Source organism: Oryx dammah, unplaced genomic scaffold (genome assembly GCF_014754425.2).
Source record: "Oryx dammah isolate SB20612 unplaced genomic scaffold, SCBI_Odam_1.1 HiC_scaffold_29, whole genome shotgun sequence".
NCBI classification, from domain to species: domain Eukaryota; kingdom Metazoa; phylum Chordata; class Mammalia; order Artiodactyla; family Bovidae; genus Oryx; species Oryx dammah.
In genome coordinates, this window is record NW_024070213.1 from 68,248,099 (window position 1) to 68,262,917 (window position 14,819).

A 14,819-nucleotide genomic window follows, 5' to 3' on the forward strand; every position below is an offset into this window, starting at 1 on the left:
CAAAAAGTGAGAGACTGGAGGATTAAGTGTAGGCAAAAATGTATCGTATCCTGAAGACAGGAAGCCTAGATTCAAGAATTTAGGGTTCTAATACATTTACTACCTATGCGACTTAGGTGTATGCGTGTGCTTAGTCACTCAGTCATGTCTGACTCTTTGTGACCCTTTGGACTGTAGCCTGCCAGGCTCCTCTGTCCATGGGATTTTTCAGGCAAGAATACTGGAGTAGGTTGTCGTTTCCTCCTCCAGAGGATCTGATCTTCCTGACCCAGGGATCAAACCTGAATCTCCTGTGTCTCCCGCTCTGCAGGTGGATTCTTCACCCACTGAGCCATCAGGAAAGCCCCATGTGACTTAGGGTAAGTTACTTAAAATAGATCTTGGTTTCCTTAACTGTAAATTAAAGATGATGATGATGATGATGATGATATCTGCTCCATCCCTAAAAGCTAAAAGGAACAAATTAGAAAAGTTATATGGAGACATACTATAATCCATAATGCAATATATAAATGTTATCTATTATGCTTCTTTCAAGTACTCTGGCAATTGTAAGAAAAGGGAAATATGGGACAGAAACAACATTTTATTGTTATGAGAGGTGCCTCAGCATATTTATAGGAAGAACCAGTACAATAGTTCTACAGTGTCATCATCCTTTAATGAACCTTCATTTGAGAGACGGGTTGAAAGCACAGACTCTAGAGTCAGACTGTGTGCATTTGAATCCCAACTCTGCTACTTAACTTTCATTTGTTTTCTTATCTATAAAATGGGCGTGTTGTTGTGAGGATTAATGTCTAAACACTCAGAACAGTTTCTGGCACATAATAAATGCTCAAAAATGTTCAGTTCAGTTGCTCAGTTGTCTCTTTGTGACGCCATGGACTGCAGCACGCCAGGCCTCCATGTCCATCACCAACTCCCAGAGTTTACTCAAACTCACGTCCATGGAGTCAGTGATGCTATCCAACCATCTCATCCTCTGTCGTCCCCTTCTGCTCCTGCCTTCAATCTTTCCCAGCATCAGGGTCTTTTCAAATGAGTCAGTTCTCTGCATCAGGTAGCCAAAGTATTGGAGTTTCAAGTTCAACATCATTCCTTCCAAAGAAATCCCAGGGCTGATCTCCTTCAGAATGGACTGGTTGGATCTCCTTGCAGTCCAAGGGACTCTCACGAGTCTTCTCCAACAGCACAGTTCAAAAGCATCAATTCTTCAGCACTCAGCCTTCTTCACAGTCCAACTCTCACATCCATACATGACTACTGGAAAAACCATAGCCTTGACTAGATGGACCTTAGTCGGCAAAGTAATGTCTCTGCTTTTGAATATGCTATCTAGGTTGGTCATAACTTTTCTTCCAAGGAGTGTCTTTTAATTTCATGGCTGCAGTCACCATCTGCAGTGATTTTGGAGTCTAAAAAAATAAAGTCTGACACTGTTTCCACTGTTTCCCCATCTATTTCCCATGAAGTGATGGGACCGGATGCCATGATCTTCGTTTTCTGAATGTTGAGCTTTAAGCCAACTTTTTCGCTCTCCTCTTACTTTCATCATGAGGCTTTTTAGTTCCTCTTCACTTTCTGCTATAAGGGTGGTGTCATCTGCATATCTGAGATTATTGATATTTCTCCAGGCAATCTTGATTCCAGCTTGTGTTTCTTCCAGTCCAGCGTTTCACATGATATACTCTGCATAGAAGTTAAATAAGCAGAGTGACAATATACAGCCTTGATGTTTTCCTTTCCCTATTTGGAACCAGTCTGTTTTTCCATGTCCAGTTCTAACTTGCTTCCTGACCTGCATACAGATTTCTCAAGAGGCAGGTCAGGTGGTCTGGTATTCCCATCTCTCAGAATTTTCCACAGTTTATTGTGATCCACACAGTCAAAGGCTTTGGCATAGTCAACATTAATTTTATTCTACTTTTCTGTCCATTCCCTTCTCCCAGGTTTTGTTTTTCATTGTAGTCCCACTGAGGGTAACCTAGTCTATATTCAGTACATATTTAACAATCAGAAATGAAACCTAAATACAGAGCACTTATTGTATGTCAAACATAAGTATTAAATCAATTCTCACAACGAGCCTTTGAGGTAGGTACTATTAGCATACACCGTTTTACTGATGAGTAAACAGGGGCAATGGCACTGGTCTCCGGTACTCTTGCCTGGAAAATCCTACGGACGGAGGAGCCTCCTTGAGGTCGCTAAGAGTCGGACACGACTGAGCTACTTCACTTTCACCTTTCACTTTCATGCACTGGAGAAGTAAATGGCAACCCACTCCAGTGTTCTTGCCTGGAGAATCCCAGGGACGGGGGAGCCTGGTGGGCTGTCGTCTCTGGGGTCGCACAGAGTCGGACACGACTGAAGTGACTTAGCAGCAAACAGGGGCATCCCAGATGGCTGAGTGGTAAAGAATCCGCCTGCCAATGAAGGAGAGGCGGATTCTGTCTCACGGCGGGGAAGATCCCTTGGAATATGGAATGGAAACCTACTCCAGTATTCTTGTCTGGAAAATCCCACGGACAGAGAAGCCTGGTGGGCTACAGTCCATGGGGGTGAAAAGAGTTGGACACTACTGAGCGAGAAAAGTCAAATCGTACTGAAGCACAGATAAGATTATGTAACATGCCTGAAACTGAAGTTAACAATAAGTGAGCAGGGTAACGGGTGTGGGACGAGCTGGGATCCAAATCTACGCAGCTTGAGCCTATACTATCTCTATTCAGTATTTTAAACTCATCGGTGAATGAATAAACCAAGTAACAGTATCACACGAAGTAAATAGTATCTTTTCACGAATGACAAAAATACTGGTACGTTTAAACTGACAAAAAATTTTCAGCGCTCGTCGGGGGATGCTCACGCTGGGGAACATGTGAGATCATAAAAGAGAAATTAAACAACTGACTCACACGTGGTTTGGACCACGACAGGCGGCTCTCCGGGACTCCGTTCTCTAACCTACCAACTACCTCCCCAAGTCTTTAAGGAACATGCTAAGCAAACCAGGCCCGGTTTGGGGATGTGGGGGGATGGTTACGGATCTTCGCCCCAGCACAGACGCCGCACCACACTTCACGGCCGCGAAAAATTTCGGTCGGACCCCCATCCCGGCATGCACCAGAGGCCCCGGCGACCACGCCTCCCGGCGAGCGCCCGGTGCGCGTGTGCGTACCGTCGCCCGGAAGCGTCGCGTGCACATTGCATGCTGGGAGTCGTAGGCTCCCGGTCCTGGCCCTCGGGCTGTCTTCAGCCTTCTCCATGAGGCTGCTGGCTTTGGTCCGCGCGGCACCGACGCGGGGAGCGCGCTTCGCGCTGACTCAGCGGCGACGGCCGTGGCGGCGTTAGCCGGCCCTCGCGCTCTTATCCTTCCTGGGGCGCCAACCCCGCCCGCCGGCTTGCTAGCTTGCCTGCCCGGCGCCACGCAAGAAAAGGCGCCAGGAGACGCAGAGCAGCGAGAGGCGTGCGGCCCCGGCCAGCTCCGTCTCCAGCGTTAGCGCCGCGGCCGTGGCGGAGGACGACGGTGACGAGGACGAGGGCCGCTCTTCTCGCTCCCTGCTTGCGGCGCGGCTCCACTGACCGGCCCTCGGGAGTGCAGGCGGGCAGGCGGGATGGAGTGATAGGGAAGGTGACTCGGGGCTTGGGGCGGGACTCGGACCCAGTTCGGTTCACGCGAGGCTGCGGGGAAGTTGGCCGGGAAGACACGCCCTGGAAGCCCCCATGCTGGAGAGGGTGCGGGCCGGGGGCTCTCCATGGCGGTGCGCCCCGAGGCTGGGCTGCCTGGGTGGTAGTACGAGCTGCGGCGGAGTGCGTTCCCTGTGCGTGGCCGCTCATTGCCCGGTGTTTCATCACTCCAATTGCCACGAGGCTTCTTTTAGGGGAGGGATCCGGGGGAAGGAAAGGGGCAAGGCCGGCGGAGGAGGGCCCCCATCGCCTGTGGCCCCCACATAGTAAAAGTGGCTAAGCCCGTTTGTAATAGTTGTAGCGTATCTCAGCAGTTTCAACTGCAGAGACCTCAAACTTGATCCCCACCCCCACCCCGTCCCAGGACAAAAAAGAAAAAAAGTATTATTTCTCTGTAGTAATTTGCCAGCACGGACACGCCATTTTTGCTCTTCCCTTCCTCACAATTCTGCAAGAGTGGAGAAACATGATGTTTCCTTCTAACCAGGGGAAAAAAATTACTTTTTGAAAGTGCTAATTAGTGTTACTGCGGGAAGTTACGTTTGATTAAAGCGACTTGTCAGCGTGGTAGTATAAGGCTGGAAAGATTCAGCCTTGGAACTGAAGAACAGTTTTCAGTAGGTGTAGTGGAATTTTTTCCAGATTGTTTGATTCTTGATTTAATGGGTATCCATAGTAAAGTTAGGGCTTAAAATTTTAAGTATTTTGCTTGCCTTCCCCCAGAACATTTGCTAGATGCGTAATTGAAGGGTTTATCTTATTGTAACAAATGTTTAAGCCTGCACCGCTATACCATGTTAGATATGTGTTCATGCACAACCTTTTGCTAGGAAAATTGTCACGTTTTTGCACAGGTTATAACTTTTCAGGTTTTTTGCGTACATGTAGGTGATTTACCATTGCTTGTTATTATCCAAGTGCCTTCTCCGTGGGAGATTCTTTCTCTACTGACAACTGTAACAAGTTTGTTTCCTTAGATTTTATTTGCAATGTTTTTTCCTTAGTACCGCTTGCTGTTTCCCTTGATAGAATCAAAGTGACCAAGTTTATGAAGTTTTCCCTAAAGCCATACCATATTCAAGAAATCTTTTACAGAATTTCTCGATCTGGGATTCATAGAAGTTCAGATCGTCTTTTCTTTGTGTGTGTGCATTTTTCAGGGGAATGGTCATCAAATTTTTAACAATGCCTTTGTTTTTCCATCTGTTCAAAATGCCAGTTTTCTAGTGTGATACGATGAATTATGAATTGTGGGCCCACTATGTGCCAGTCATGCTTTATATACCTTGTCTCATTGAAGTCTTTACTGCTTTATGAGGCAGGTGCTCTTTTTTTCCTATTTCACAGAAAGGGCTCTCTCAGTTTTTGTAGTTGTCCACGTGGCCCCAGTTTGAAAGTAAGATTAGAGTGCCAATCCGAATCCTTGCAAATCCAAAATCTATGTTATATTATGTTCTAGGAACATAGTGACAAATATTCAGTCACTCCTGTTTAAGGTTAATGAGAGAAAAGTAGAAAGCAGACAGTGACAACCTATCAGCACTTGGAGGGGCATCTCATCCAGTTTGGGAGAGTTGAACAGTAGGGGTCAAAGAAGTGTTCTTGAAAGAAGTGACCTCTAAGCTGAGTTCTGAAGGACAAGCAGGGGTTAACCAAGTAAGGAGCAGTGTGTGCGAAGATGAAAGGTAGACTACCGCTTGTCTTGCATGGCTAGAGTATAGAATGGTTACAGTCACTGAAAAGTGGATCTTAATCCTGAGGGAAGTAGGGAGTTACACTACCTTGATGTAATCTGCAAGTATGGCCTTAACTGTAGGAGAAGCAGCTGAGCTTTCTTCTCCAAGGCTCTCAGAACACATTCTGACTTATCATTGATTTGGGCAGAACCAAGGGGAGACAGAAAAGCATGTTGTAGTAAGAATCTTCTAACCTGGATTCAATCCTGGCCTCACCATTCCCAAGAAAGGCTGTGGCCCCTTCCTCATCACCCCCTGTGCCCCCCCCCCCCCCCCCCCCAGGTTCTTGCCTTTTAAGAGTAGTAAGACCAGGCCTCCTTACCTCAGGTAGAGCTTGTTCTTTATTTCTGCAAATAAATACACATTTTATCAGAAACCAAGTTGCCTTTGGGGCTGATCGTGTTCTTACTTGAAAATGTTAGACTCTAAATTGTGAGGAAAGTGCAGTGCTTTCCAGAGACTAAAAAAGTTCTTAAATAAGAGCAGTCAGTGTTAAATCGACAGCAACATAATCTGAATTTGTATTTCTTTTTGAACATAATGTGGTTGCACAGTTGCACTTTATTGGAGATAGTAACAATGCAAATTAGATGCTTCTATTTCAAGTAAAAATAATTACTTTCTATACTTTATTGATGATCTTGAAGAAAAGAAATTTGAAAACCTCAATGGCATACCTTAGAAATTACACATTAGTGGACTATTTAGCAGACCCACTCTTCTGAGACAGGCTTCTATACTTGTAATTTGGATTGTTTCAAAGGAAGTTCTTTGAACTCTTAAACGTCTTCCTATAATGTTATCTGCTTGTAATGGTATTCAGGATAAGCATCTATTTTGCTTATCAAGTGTTTTTTTCTTTCAACTTTGTGTGTGTGTACAGATGTTTGTGGATTCTTCTGTGGGATTAGAGGGCACGCCTATTGTAATCAGAAAACTCCAAGTATAGCAGCAGGAATGGATGAACAGGCTCTCTTAGGTCTAAATCCAAATGCTGATTCAGACTTCAGACAAAGGGTAAGTCATGTCTGCTTAATCATTTTTTAAATCACGTTACATAAACATTTTCATTAGAGGGCTTGAATCAGAAATACACATCTGATGAAGGTTTAATTTGGATGGAAATGAACAGAGAAACAAATCTGAGGTATTTCACTATATTCTGAATACAGAAACAGTGAATGATTGTGATTTATTTTCTCTGTAGTTGGCTTAACAACAGTATTAAAATCTCTTGTAATTTAAGGCAAGTCTTTATGTCACATCATTATAATTATTTGAAAGTTATAATGCAAAGTATTGTTCAAGGGACTTTGCTAAAATAGCAGGCGTACATATGATGTTTTTCCATTGCTTGATTTAGTTTAGTCTAAACAAGTTGTTTAACCCTCGTGTTAGTGGTAGTTAACAATCTTGTTACTTCAATCAGGCAGACAGGTAAATAAGCAGGTATTATATACCATGTCTCAGGTTACATAAAATGATTACATGACAAAGAATCCATTATGAGGTACTGGGATATTTGGGTAAGTATAAACAATTAAACATATTGTAGCATACACTTGTAATCATGGCTAAATGATAAAAGAAGAATCTAAAGAACAAGCCTGTAATTAAGTTTTTTAAAGATGTGTGGGTGGTTTGAAGTATAAGGTAAATGGATGAAGAGTCATTTACTTTCTGCTGTCATAGCAAAGGATATTTTTTTATAAATGAGCTAAATGAAGTTAACAATTTACAAAATATAAAATATTTAAAAATTTACAAAATATAAAAGTCAACAATTTTACATAAATTTTTTTAAATAGTAAAAAAAAAAAAAATCTGCAGGGATTTCCAGGATAGTACTGTGTACTTGTCTCTGCTGTTAAAAGAAGTAACCAGCCTTCCAGATAGAGGTAAATGACAAGAATTGAGATTTAAATAGCTAATTACAAGATACCTATCAAACCGGTTAGGACATGAAAAGTCATTAAAAGTCTGTGTCTTGTGTATATGGACAAATATTTCTTTTCATAGGAGCTTTAGCTACCTACCTTCAAACCCTTAGTCATGAACATAGTTGAAGCATAATAAATCTGTACCTTTCGTTTAGCTTGGTGTTACATAGCTTTTGACTATTAGTTTAGTTATTAAATAAGTTTCTGTTATTTTTTATGTTCCTTTTTTGAAATCGTTTGTTTTATAATTAAATTCCACCATCAGAACTTTTTTTTTTTAATGTGCCATGATTTTCTTCTTCAGAAAATAAAACTAGTACCTTGACAGTGGTTTTAATATTATAGAAGTTAGGTTTTTCAGCAATAAAAATGGGTTCTATCAGTCATAGGCATATGTTACACATCCAGATCCAGCCCTAATTTATACTCCATTAAGCCAACCCGAGTAATAATTAGAATGAAAAATAAGGAATTGTAAGGAAAAGTAAGTTCTGATAGTCCTGATCCTGGAATTGAGTAGTAGGGACTTAATTCAGTTTTGTAATATAAATGATTGCCAACCCTGATTCCCAGTTGTCTGTCTATAGTTCTGTTTTCTACCTGGGCACTAAGTAACTGAACTGACTCTGTTGCCACTTAGAGACAGTAGAGCATTAGAAAGGTGTGAGATAGCAGAACTGGGCGATGAAAACTGACTTGTTCATCATTGCTACAGTGTTGTTGTTGTTTTTTAAATGCTAGTATCACGTGGATTCAGAGTGCAAAGAATAGTTAAAACTGAAAATTTTCAAGTTATTACCACTTAAAAAAATAGAATATCTGTCTTTGGCTTGAAACTTAGTGACAGTTCCAGCAGCTGAATCACGTCTCCCCCACCTGTTTTGGTAAGTGAACTATTAAATGATAATACAGTCTGCAAGACTGACTTCAAACTTTCCCCTCCCTGGCCCCTGAGATACTCCTAAAGGAAACTCGAGGCTTTATGGAATAAGTATTGTTAGACACCTGAACTAGATTTTTTTCTGCTGCTTAAGCTCCTATATTCTTAATTCTAAAGGCAACCATTATTTACCCTTATGATAGTATTTGGTGATCTTCATCTACTCGCTTCTTTTACCTGGTCCTCTCTCAGTGGGAACAGCCATTAAGACAACATATAAAAACTCATTTCCTCATGCATACAATTGTGTAACACAGGAAACCATCACCTGACTACACACGCATCAATCACTCAGTCATGTCCAACTCTTTGCAGCCCCATGGACTATAACATGCCAGGCTCCATGGTTCATGGAGTTTTCCAGGCAAAGATACAGGAGTGGACTGCCATTTCAGTAGCTTTCCATTATTATTGCAGGTTTTAAAATATGTGTATATTTATAAAATAAATAAGAATATTCACTCATTTATTTGGCTGCCTCGGGTCTAAGTTGTGGCAAGCAGAATCTTTTGTTGAGTTGTGTGAGATCTTTCATTGTGGCTCAAGGACTCTAACTTATTTTTTTTAACCTCTAACCCAAAGGAAAAAATAATTTTATATTGTGACCCAGTATATGTGTATGGATAGGTATGTATATACACACATGAATATATGACATGTACACACATAAGTAAAACAAGTCATACAAAATAATAGTTATTCTTGCTAGGTGCAGTGCACTCTAATATCTCTGTTCTGTTTCACTTTTTAAATTGCTGATCAAGACTGATAAAATTGTTTTCACAACATTGATGAGGCACAAACCACATTTAAAAATATATATATATTGGCTAATTGAAATTAGATTCCTCAACTCATTTCAAGGTATGTGCTTAATTGCTTCAGACTCATTTAGCAGTGTTTCTAGAGATTATGTGTTATTTTCTTGACTGAGAGATTTTTTGCAAGTCACTTAGATTACTGTTTGTTGTCATATGTGAAACTGGCATCTGTCATTGATCTCCATTGCAGCATACAAATGGAAGAGTATGAGTCACCTGTATTTTCCCAACAGTGGTAGATAGGCTATGGACTTGGTGCGGCATCTGTTCTACAGGATACTTGCTCTTATAACAAGACCCAGAATTCATGAATACAGGGATGAGAAATGCATTCCCTAAAGCTTTGACTTTTTCAGTTATTTGGTACTTCCCTAAAATTCATATCAAGCAGTTGAACTCTGATTTTAATCTCACCATTTAGGAAACTTACTGATGCAGTGGAAAAATGGAAATAATTCTCTTTTTCTGTTAAATGGTAGATCAAATGATAATACAGAATATGTTTCATCCTTTATAGGTAGTCACTTTAATAGCATGTTTGATATTAAATAAGAAAAGTATTCTTTATATCCCATTTTATAATTGCATGTACCTCAGGAGTATAGCACTTGACAGAGCACTGGAGTGTTTTCTCTTGATTCTTCTAATAACCCAGTGAGGTCTGCAGGGCATTTTTGTATTGTCTCCTTTCCCATAAGGAAGCAAGTTAGAATTATCCAACTGATGGAATTTGTTTTCTACTTAACCTATTTCCTAGGAATAATCATTCAGTTGCACCTACTCAGAAGCCTGAATTCAATGTTTAGCTGTTTTTTTTAGTCACTGTAGTTGGTTTGCTACTTTCAGTAAACTTTGTTGAGTTTTGGCAGAGAATTGAGATTGACTGTTCCAAATGCATATTCTGCTTTGCAATTACACAGGCCTTGGCCTATTTTGAACAGTTAAAGATTTCCCCAGATGCCTGGCAGGTGTGTGCAGAAGCTCTGGCTCAGAGGACATACAGGTAATTAAAGCAAAATTTGCATAACTTGTAGAAGACTTTAAATTTTTATGAACTTGGCAGGATTGTTTTATTTATCTGTTTGAAAAAGGCTTTCATAAAAACATTTTATGACTTAGTTTTAAAAAACTATTCCATGTAGAATGAGAAAAATAATAAACTAAAAATTTTGGCCAATTCTGAATTCACTTTTCATTAAAACTATCCTTTCTTTGCCTTATTCTGAGTTCCTAATAGTAGATTCCAGCTGGCATATAGTACAGTAGAAATTTCTGTATTTTCTTATGATGAGGAGGGATGGTTGGTTTTCTAAAAACTTGGTAAAGAAGGTAATCAGAAATTATCTATCTTAATTTTTAATTTAGTGCATAAACATTCAGTTACTAATCTTTTGATGTTGGACCAACAATTTTTCTTTGTGTATGTGCCACAATCACTTTGTGATTCTTAATGTTGAAAATACTAATTGCCCCCATAATTGATCCTCTCCAATTTCTGCTTTGGGTCCCTGTAGTGGATTGAAGAACAGTGAATGTGGCTTTCTAAACCTTTTATTTATTTGTTCCCACATCTCCAAGTCTTCTGGTTATCTGGCCCACAATACACATGTACAAGTTTTTTTTCTCCCATGCAGTGTGACTTTCTGTGAACTCTTTCTAAAGCATTCAACTTAATTTTCACAAAAATAGAAACACATCATACTCACTGCATTATTTTATATAGTAGTTAATTAAGTTACTTACATATAAAAGAAGTACAGGGCACCTAGTGCAACTGGGGGAAGCACACTGACTGGTTGTAAACAACAACTCTACTAGTAAGAGTATAAATAAGTTTATAGGGGTCAGTGAGAATTCCTACCTAGGTTTCTTGCATGCTGGGAGTATCAGTCACTGCATTTTATAGCTGAAACCAAGTGTTCCAGTTTAGTGAAAGTTAATTTTGAAGAACATCTATGTCTTAGAGTAAATGAGGGCTGGCTTTAATTAAGGGCTCCCTGTAGTTTATATTTTGAGTGAAAAATTTCAGTCTTATATAATATAATTAAAGCTTCAGTGCAATCCATGATAAGAATAGAAACCCTAAGGTCTTAGAAAAGATGCTAATTAAATGTAACTTTTAAAAACTTTAAAAAATTAGGTTTTATTTTCTTAAGTGCGAATTTTTTTTGGTGGAGGGGTTAAGGGATGTAATCAGAATAAAGACAATACCTCCATTCTTACATTGGCTATAGTTAGCTTTGTATATGAAAAGTCGTTCCTTGACTATGCCTGACTCAAACCAACTGTCTAAAAAGAACATTGTTGTTCATTAAAGGGATTTGGTCAGAGCTTGTAGCTAGCTCACTGCATCTCTGTTGTCACTCCTAGGGAGACAGTTAGAAGTGGACAGTGGATGGATATTGATTTTTACTACCCCCACCCTTTTTAAGGTCATATATTTGTTTTTACTTTCTTTCTTTTTTTCTTTTTTTTGAATGGCCTCGCCATGCACTATGCAGAATCTTAATTTCCCAAGCAGGGACTAAACCCATACCCCATACAGTGGAAGTGTAGACTCCTATCCACTGGACCACCAGGGAATCCCTAAGGCAATATATTTGTAACCTGGTTTTCTGTATGAATTTCGGGGCTGGACTGCCAGTCTAGGAGACTTCTCTTGCTTTGGATTTTGCTGCAATAGAACTTTTAAGTTTAAGTATGACTTTGATGGCCATCTCTGACTTGACTGAGTCTCTGGCTGTTCTACCGTTTGTCATTTTACATCTATCCTTTCTGTTATAAAATGTAAGAATTGCTTTGGGAATCCTAACGTCTTGAATTGAGGGGAATGCTCTCTATTTGCAAAGCACTGTATGTACTTAAAGTGAATCTTAATTTGGGATTATTCTGTTTGTCAGATTTCCACTGAATATTATATAAAGTTATCTTAGCTTACAAATGAATGTGAATGTAACACTTGAGAGCAATAAGCCAAAGATCTGGTTTGAGAAACTTTGGCCTGAGTTATTCATTGCTATTTACCTTTGATTTGTTTTCCCCAATTCATATTCTCCTTGTCTAATTTTTCTTTTTTTTTCTTTTTCAGTGATGATCATATTAAGTTTTTCTGCTTTCAAGTACTGGAACATCAAGTTAAATACAAGTATGGCTTTTCTCACTGAGATTTGTGGGGAGAGGCTATTTTTGAAATTTTTCCCTCTTTGGGGACATAACATAGGCTGTAAATTGACATTATGTGTCATATCCAGCTTTGAGATATGTTTTGATTTATCCCAAGGTGTTTTATTTTTTTTTTTTTTTTCCAAGGTGTTTTAAAAATACCGAATTCATTGGCTACATAAAAGAATCCAGTCAGTACACAGGAAAAAGTTAAATTCCAGTTTCTCTGGGAAAGAATGAAAAGATACGGCAACACCACGCCTGTATCACTGCATGACCACTCTCTGTTAAAGAAGAGTGGCAGTATAGGCACTTGCATTTAGAACCCCTGCCTTGTTGTTTAGTCGCTCAGTCATGTCCAGCTCTTTGTGACAGCATGGACTGTAGCCCGCCAGGCTCCTCTGTCCACGAGATTTCCCAGGCAAGAACACTGGAGTGGGTTGCCACTGACTTTTCCAAAAACCCGTGCCTAATTTAAACAGAAACAATGAATTGCTGCCCCAAGGATCCTTAGTTTGCCTCCTGATTTATTCTGTAAATCACAGACCTGAGACCATTATTTTCATTTGAAAAATTGTGTAGCTGCCATTTTGTTTTGGACCACAGATAAAACTAAGATCAATATTGATACCCCTCCAGCCACTCCCACCCCTGTCTTTAAAGTGGCAATGAGAATTATTACCAATTTATCATAGGGAATTTTAGGTAATTGCTGTACAAATTCTCTGTTTCAAATATAAGAGGCCATTACTTTTTAAAAACCACATACACTAAATATTCCATTATTCTGTATTTTGAACAGATATTCAGAACTAACTACTGTTCAACAACAACTAATTAGGGAGACGCTCGTATCTTGGCTTCAAGCTCAGGTAAAATAGTAGCTTTTACATTTAATACCTCAAATTGCCAGATATTTCAGTTTTTATTTTTGGAAGAGTTTGCAACTTCACCTCAAAAATGTCACTCATTTATCCTCCATTTGATCATGTAGCTCTTTTAGAAAGTGCTGGCTTTGAAGATTACGAGTGATAAAAACTTAGCAGTAACTTAAAATTATATCAGTAATAGAAGCTGTCATTCTTTCCATGACACATGGTGGAAACTTTTGGTTTTAAAATGTTATTTTAACTACTAGACAAAAGTCAATTTTCACACTTAAGGTGAGCCCTCCTGGAACAGATTCTTCACAAAGAGTCCTTTTTAAAGGAGCCAGTAGAGTTCTTTATTCACAGTATTTTATTTTTCATTAATTTTAGCTAATCTTAACATATTAAAACAGTTGTGTAGCTAGAATATTTATTTATCTTATAGAGCAAGCAGCTAGAAGAAAAACCATTGAATTTGCTTTCTTCTTAGAAAAGGTTATAGGAACTACTAAAACTCTGCCCATTAAACTTTAATACTTTGGTAATTCTCAAGCATATTTGCTGCACAGCTGTTGTAGACCATGGTGCAGTTTAGTGGGATTTTGCCTGTTAATGATAAATAGGAGAACAATGTTTGAATCTTTTCCATTTACATTTAATTTTATGAACTGTATCTCTTGTTTGTCAGATGCTGAATCCCCAACCAGAGAAGACCTTCATACGAAATAAAGCTGCCCAAGTCTTCGCCTTGCTTTTTGTTACAGAATATCTCACTAAATGGCCCAAGTTTTTTTTTGACATTCTCTCAGTAGTGGACCTAAATCCAAGGGGAGTAGATCTGTACCTCCGAATTCTCATGGCTATTGATTCAGAGTTGGTGGACCGTGATGTGGTTCACACCTCAGAGGCAAGTAACATCTTACTAATAAGTTTTTAATTTAGATATTGCAAGAGATAATGGGTACATAATGAAAGGATCAAGAAGGAATTTTTTTGTTTTTGATAAAACTTTATTAGGAATACTTATAAATTTGCTCAACATTTTGAATTTTGTTTTACAAAGGAACTTAAATTGGGGTTTTTTCCCCAGGTGTAGGGTGAAATTAGAGCATTTAGCTTTTTCTTTTTTTTAACCAGACAGGAACTTCCTCTAGTGAAACAAACAAATTGATTTTTTTCCTATGAACTTGTAGAGAAATGTGGCCTGTATTTACTGTTACTTTATAGTTGCTGACTGAGGAAAAAGCCTTGCTATGTACCAGTGCTGGGTTCTTCTGTATTCTCAGATAATCACATAGGCCATGACCTTAGTCTTTCTCTATTTCTTTATTACCCAGTATAACTTTCTCCTTTTTCTTAAAGAACACAATGGAAATAGCTTAATTCAAATGTGTCTGACGATTTAAGGTTATTGTATGTTAAATGTGACATTTATACAGAGTATTGTTTACATTATTGCTGTTCTCTTAAATAGTTTAAGTATGTTTGTATAATACTGAGAAATAACTTTTATCACATGGTTAAAATTTCTAAGCAGTGTTTTTTTTATAGTTTGTGTTTAATAAATTATGTCTAAGTAAAATGGAAGGAAGAATTAGAATCACAGGTTATGATTTTAGAGCAGATAAATAGGAAATACTGGCAGGGAATGTGTTAAC

At 39.1% G+C, this 14,819-nt stretch overlaps 1 protein-coding gene across 2 annotated transcripts in view; it reads left to right on the plus strand.

Moving 5' to 3' along the window:
* The first annotated feature begins 337 nt into the window (after nt 1-337).
* Nucleotides 338-14,819, plus strand: part of XPOT (exportin for tRNA) — a 42,287-nt gene continuing 27,805 nt past the window's right edge. The window contains exons 1-6 of one of the 2 annotated variants that reach the window (XM_040233370.1): nt 338-359; nt 6,313-6,446; nt 10,051-10,133; nt 12,219-12,275; nt 13,095-13,164; nt 13,850-14,068. In XM_040233370.1, the coding sequence (XP_040089304.1) occupies nt 6,387-6,446; nt 10,051-10,133; nt 12,219-12,275; nt 13,095-13,164; nt 13,850-14,068 (489 nt within the window). In that variant the 5' untranslated portion in view covers nt 338-359; nt 6,313-6,386. Of the gene's footprint in view, nt 360-3,121; nt 3,638-6,312; nt 6,447-10,050; nt 10,134-12,218; nt 12,276-13,094; nt 13,165-13,849; nt 14,069-14,819 lie in introns of those variants that run through there. The other variant, XM_040233369.1, reaches the window with a different exon arrangement.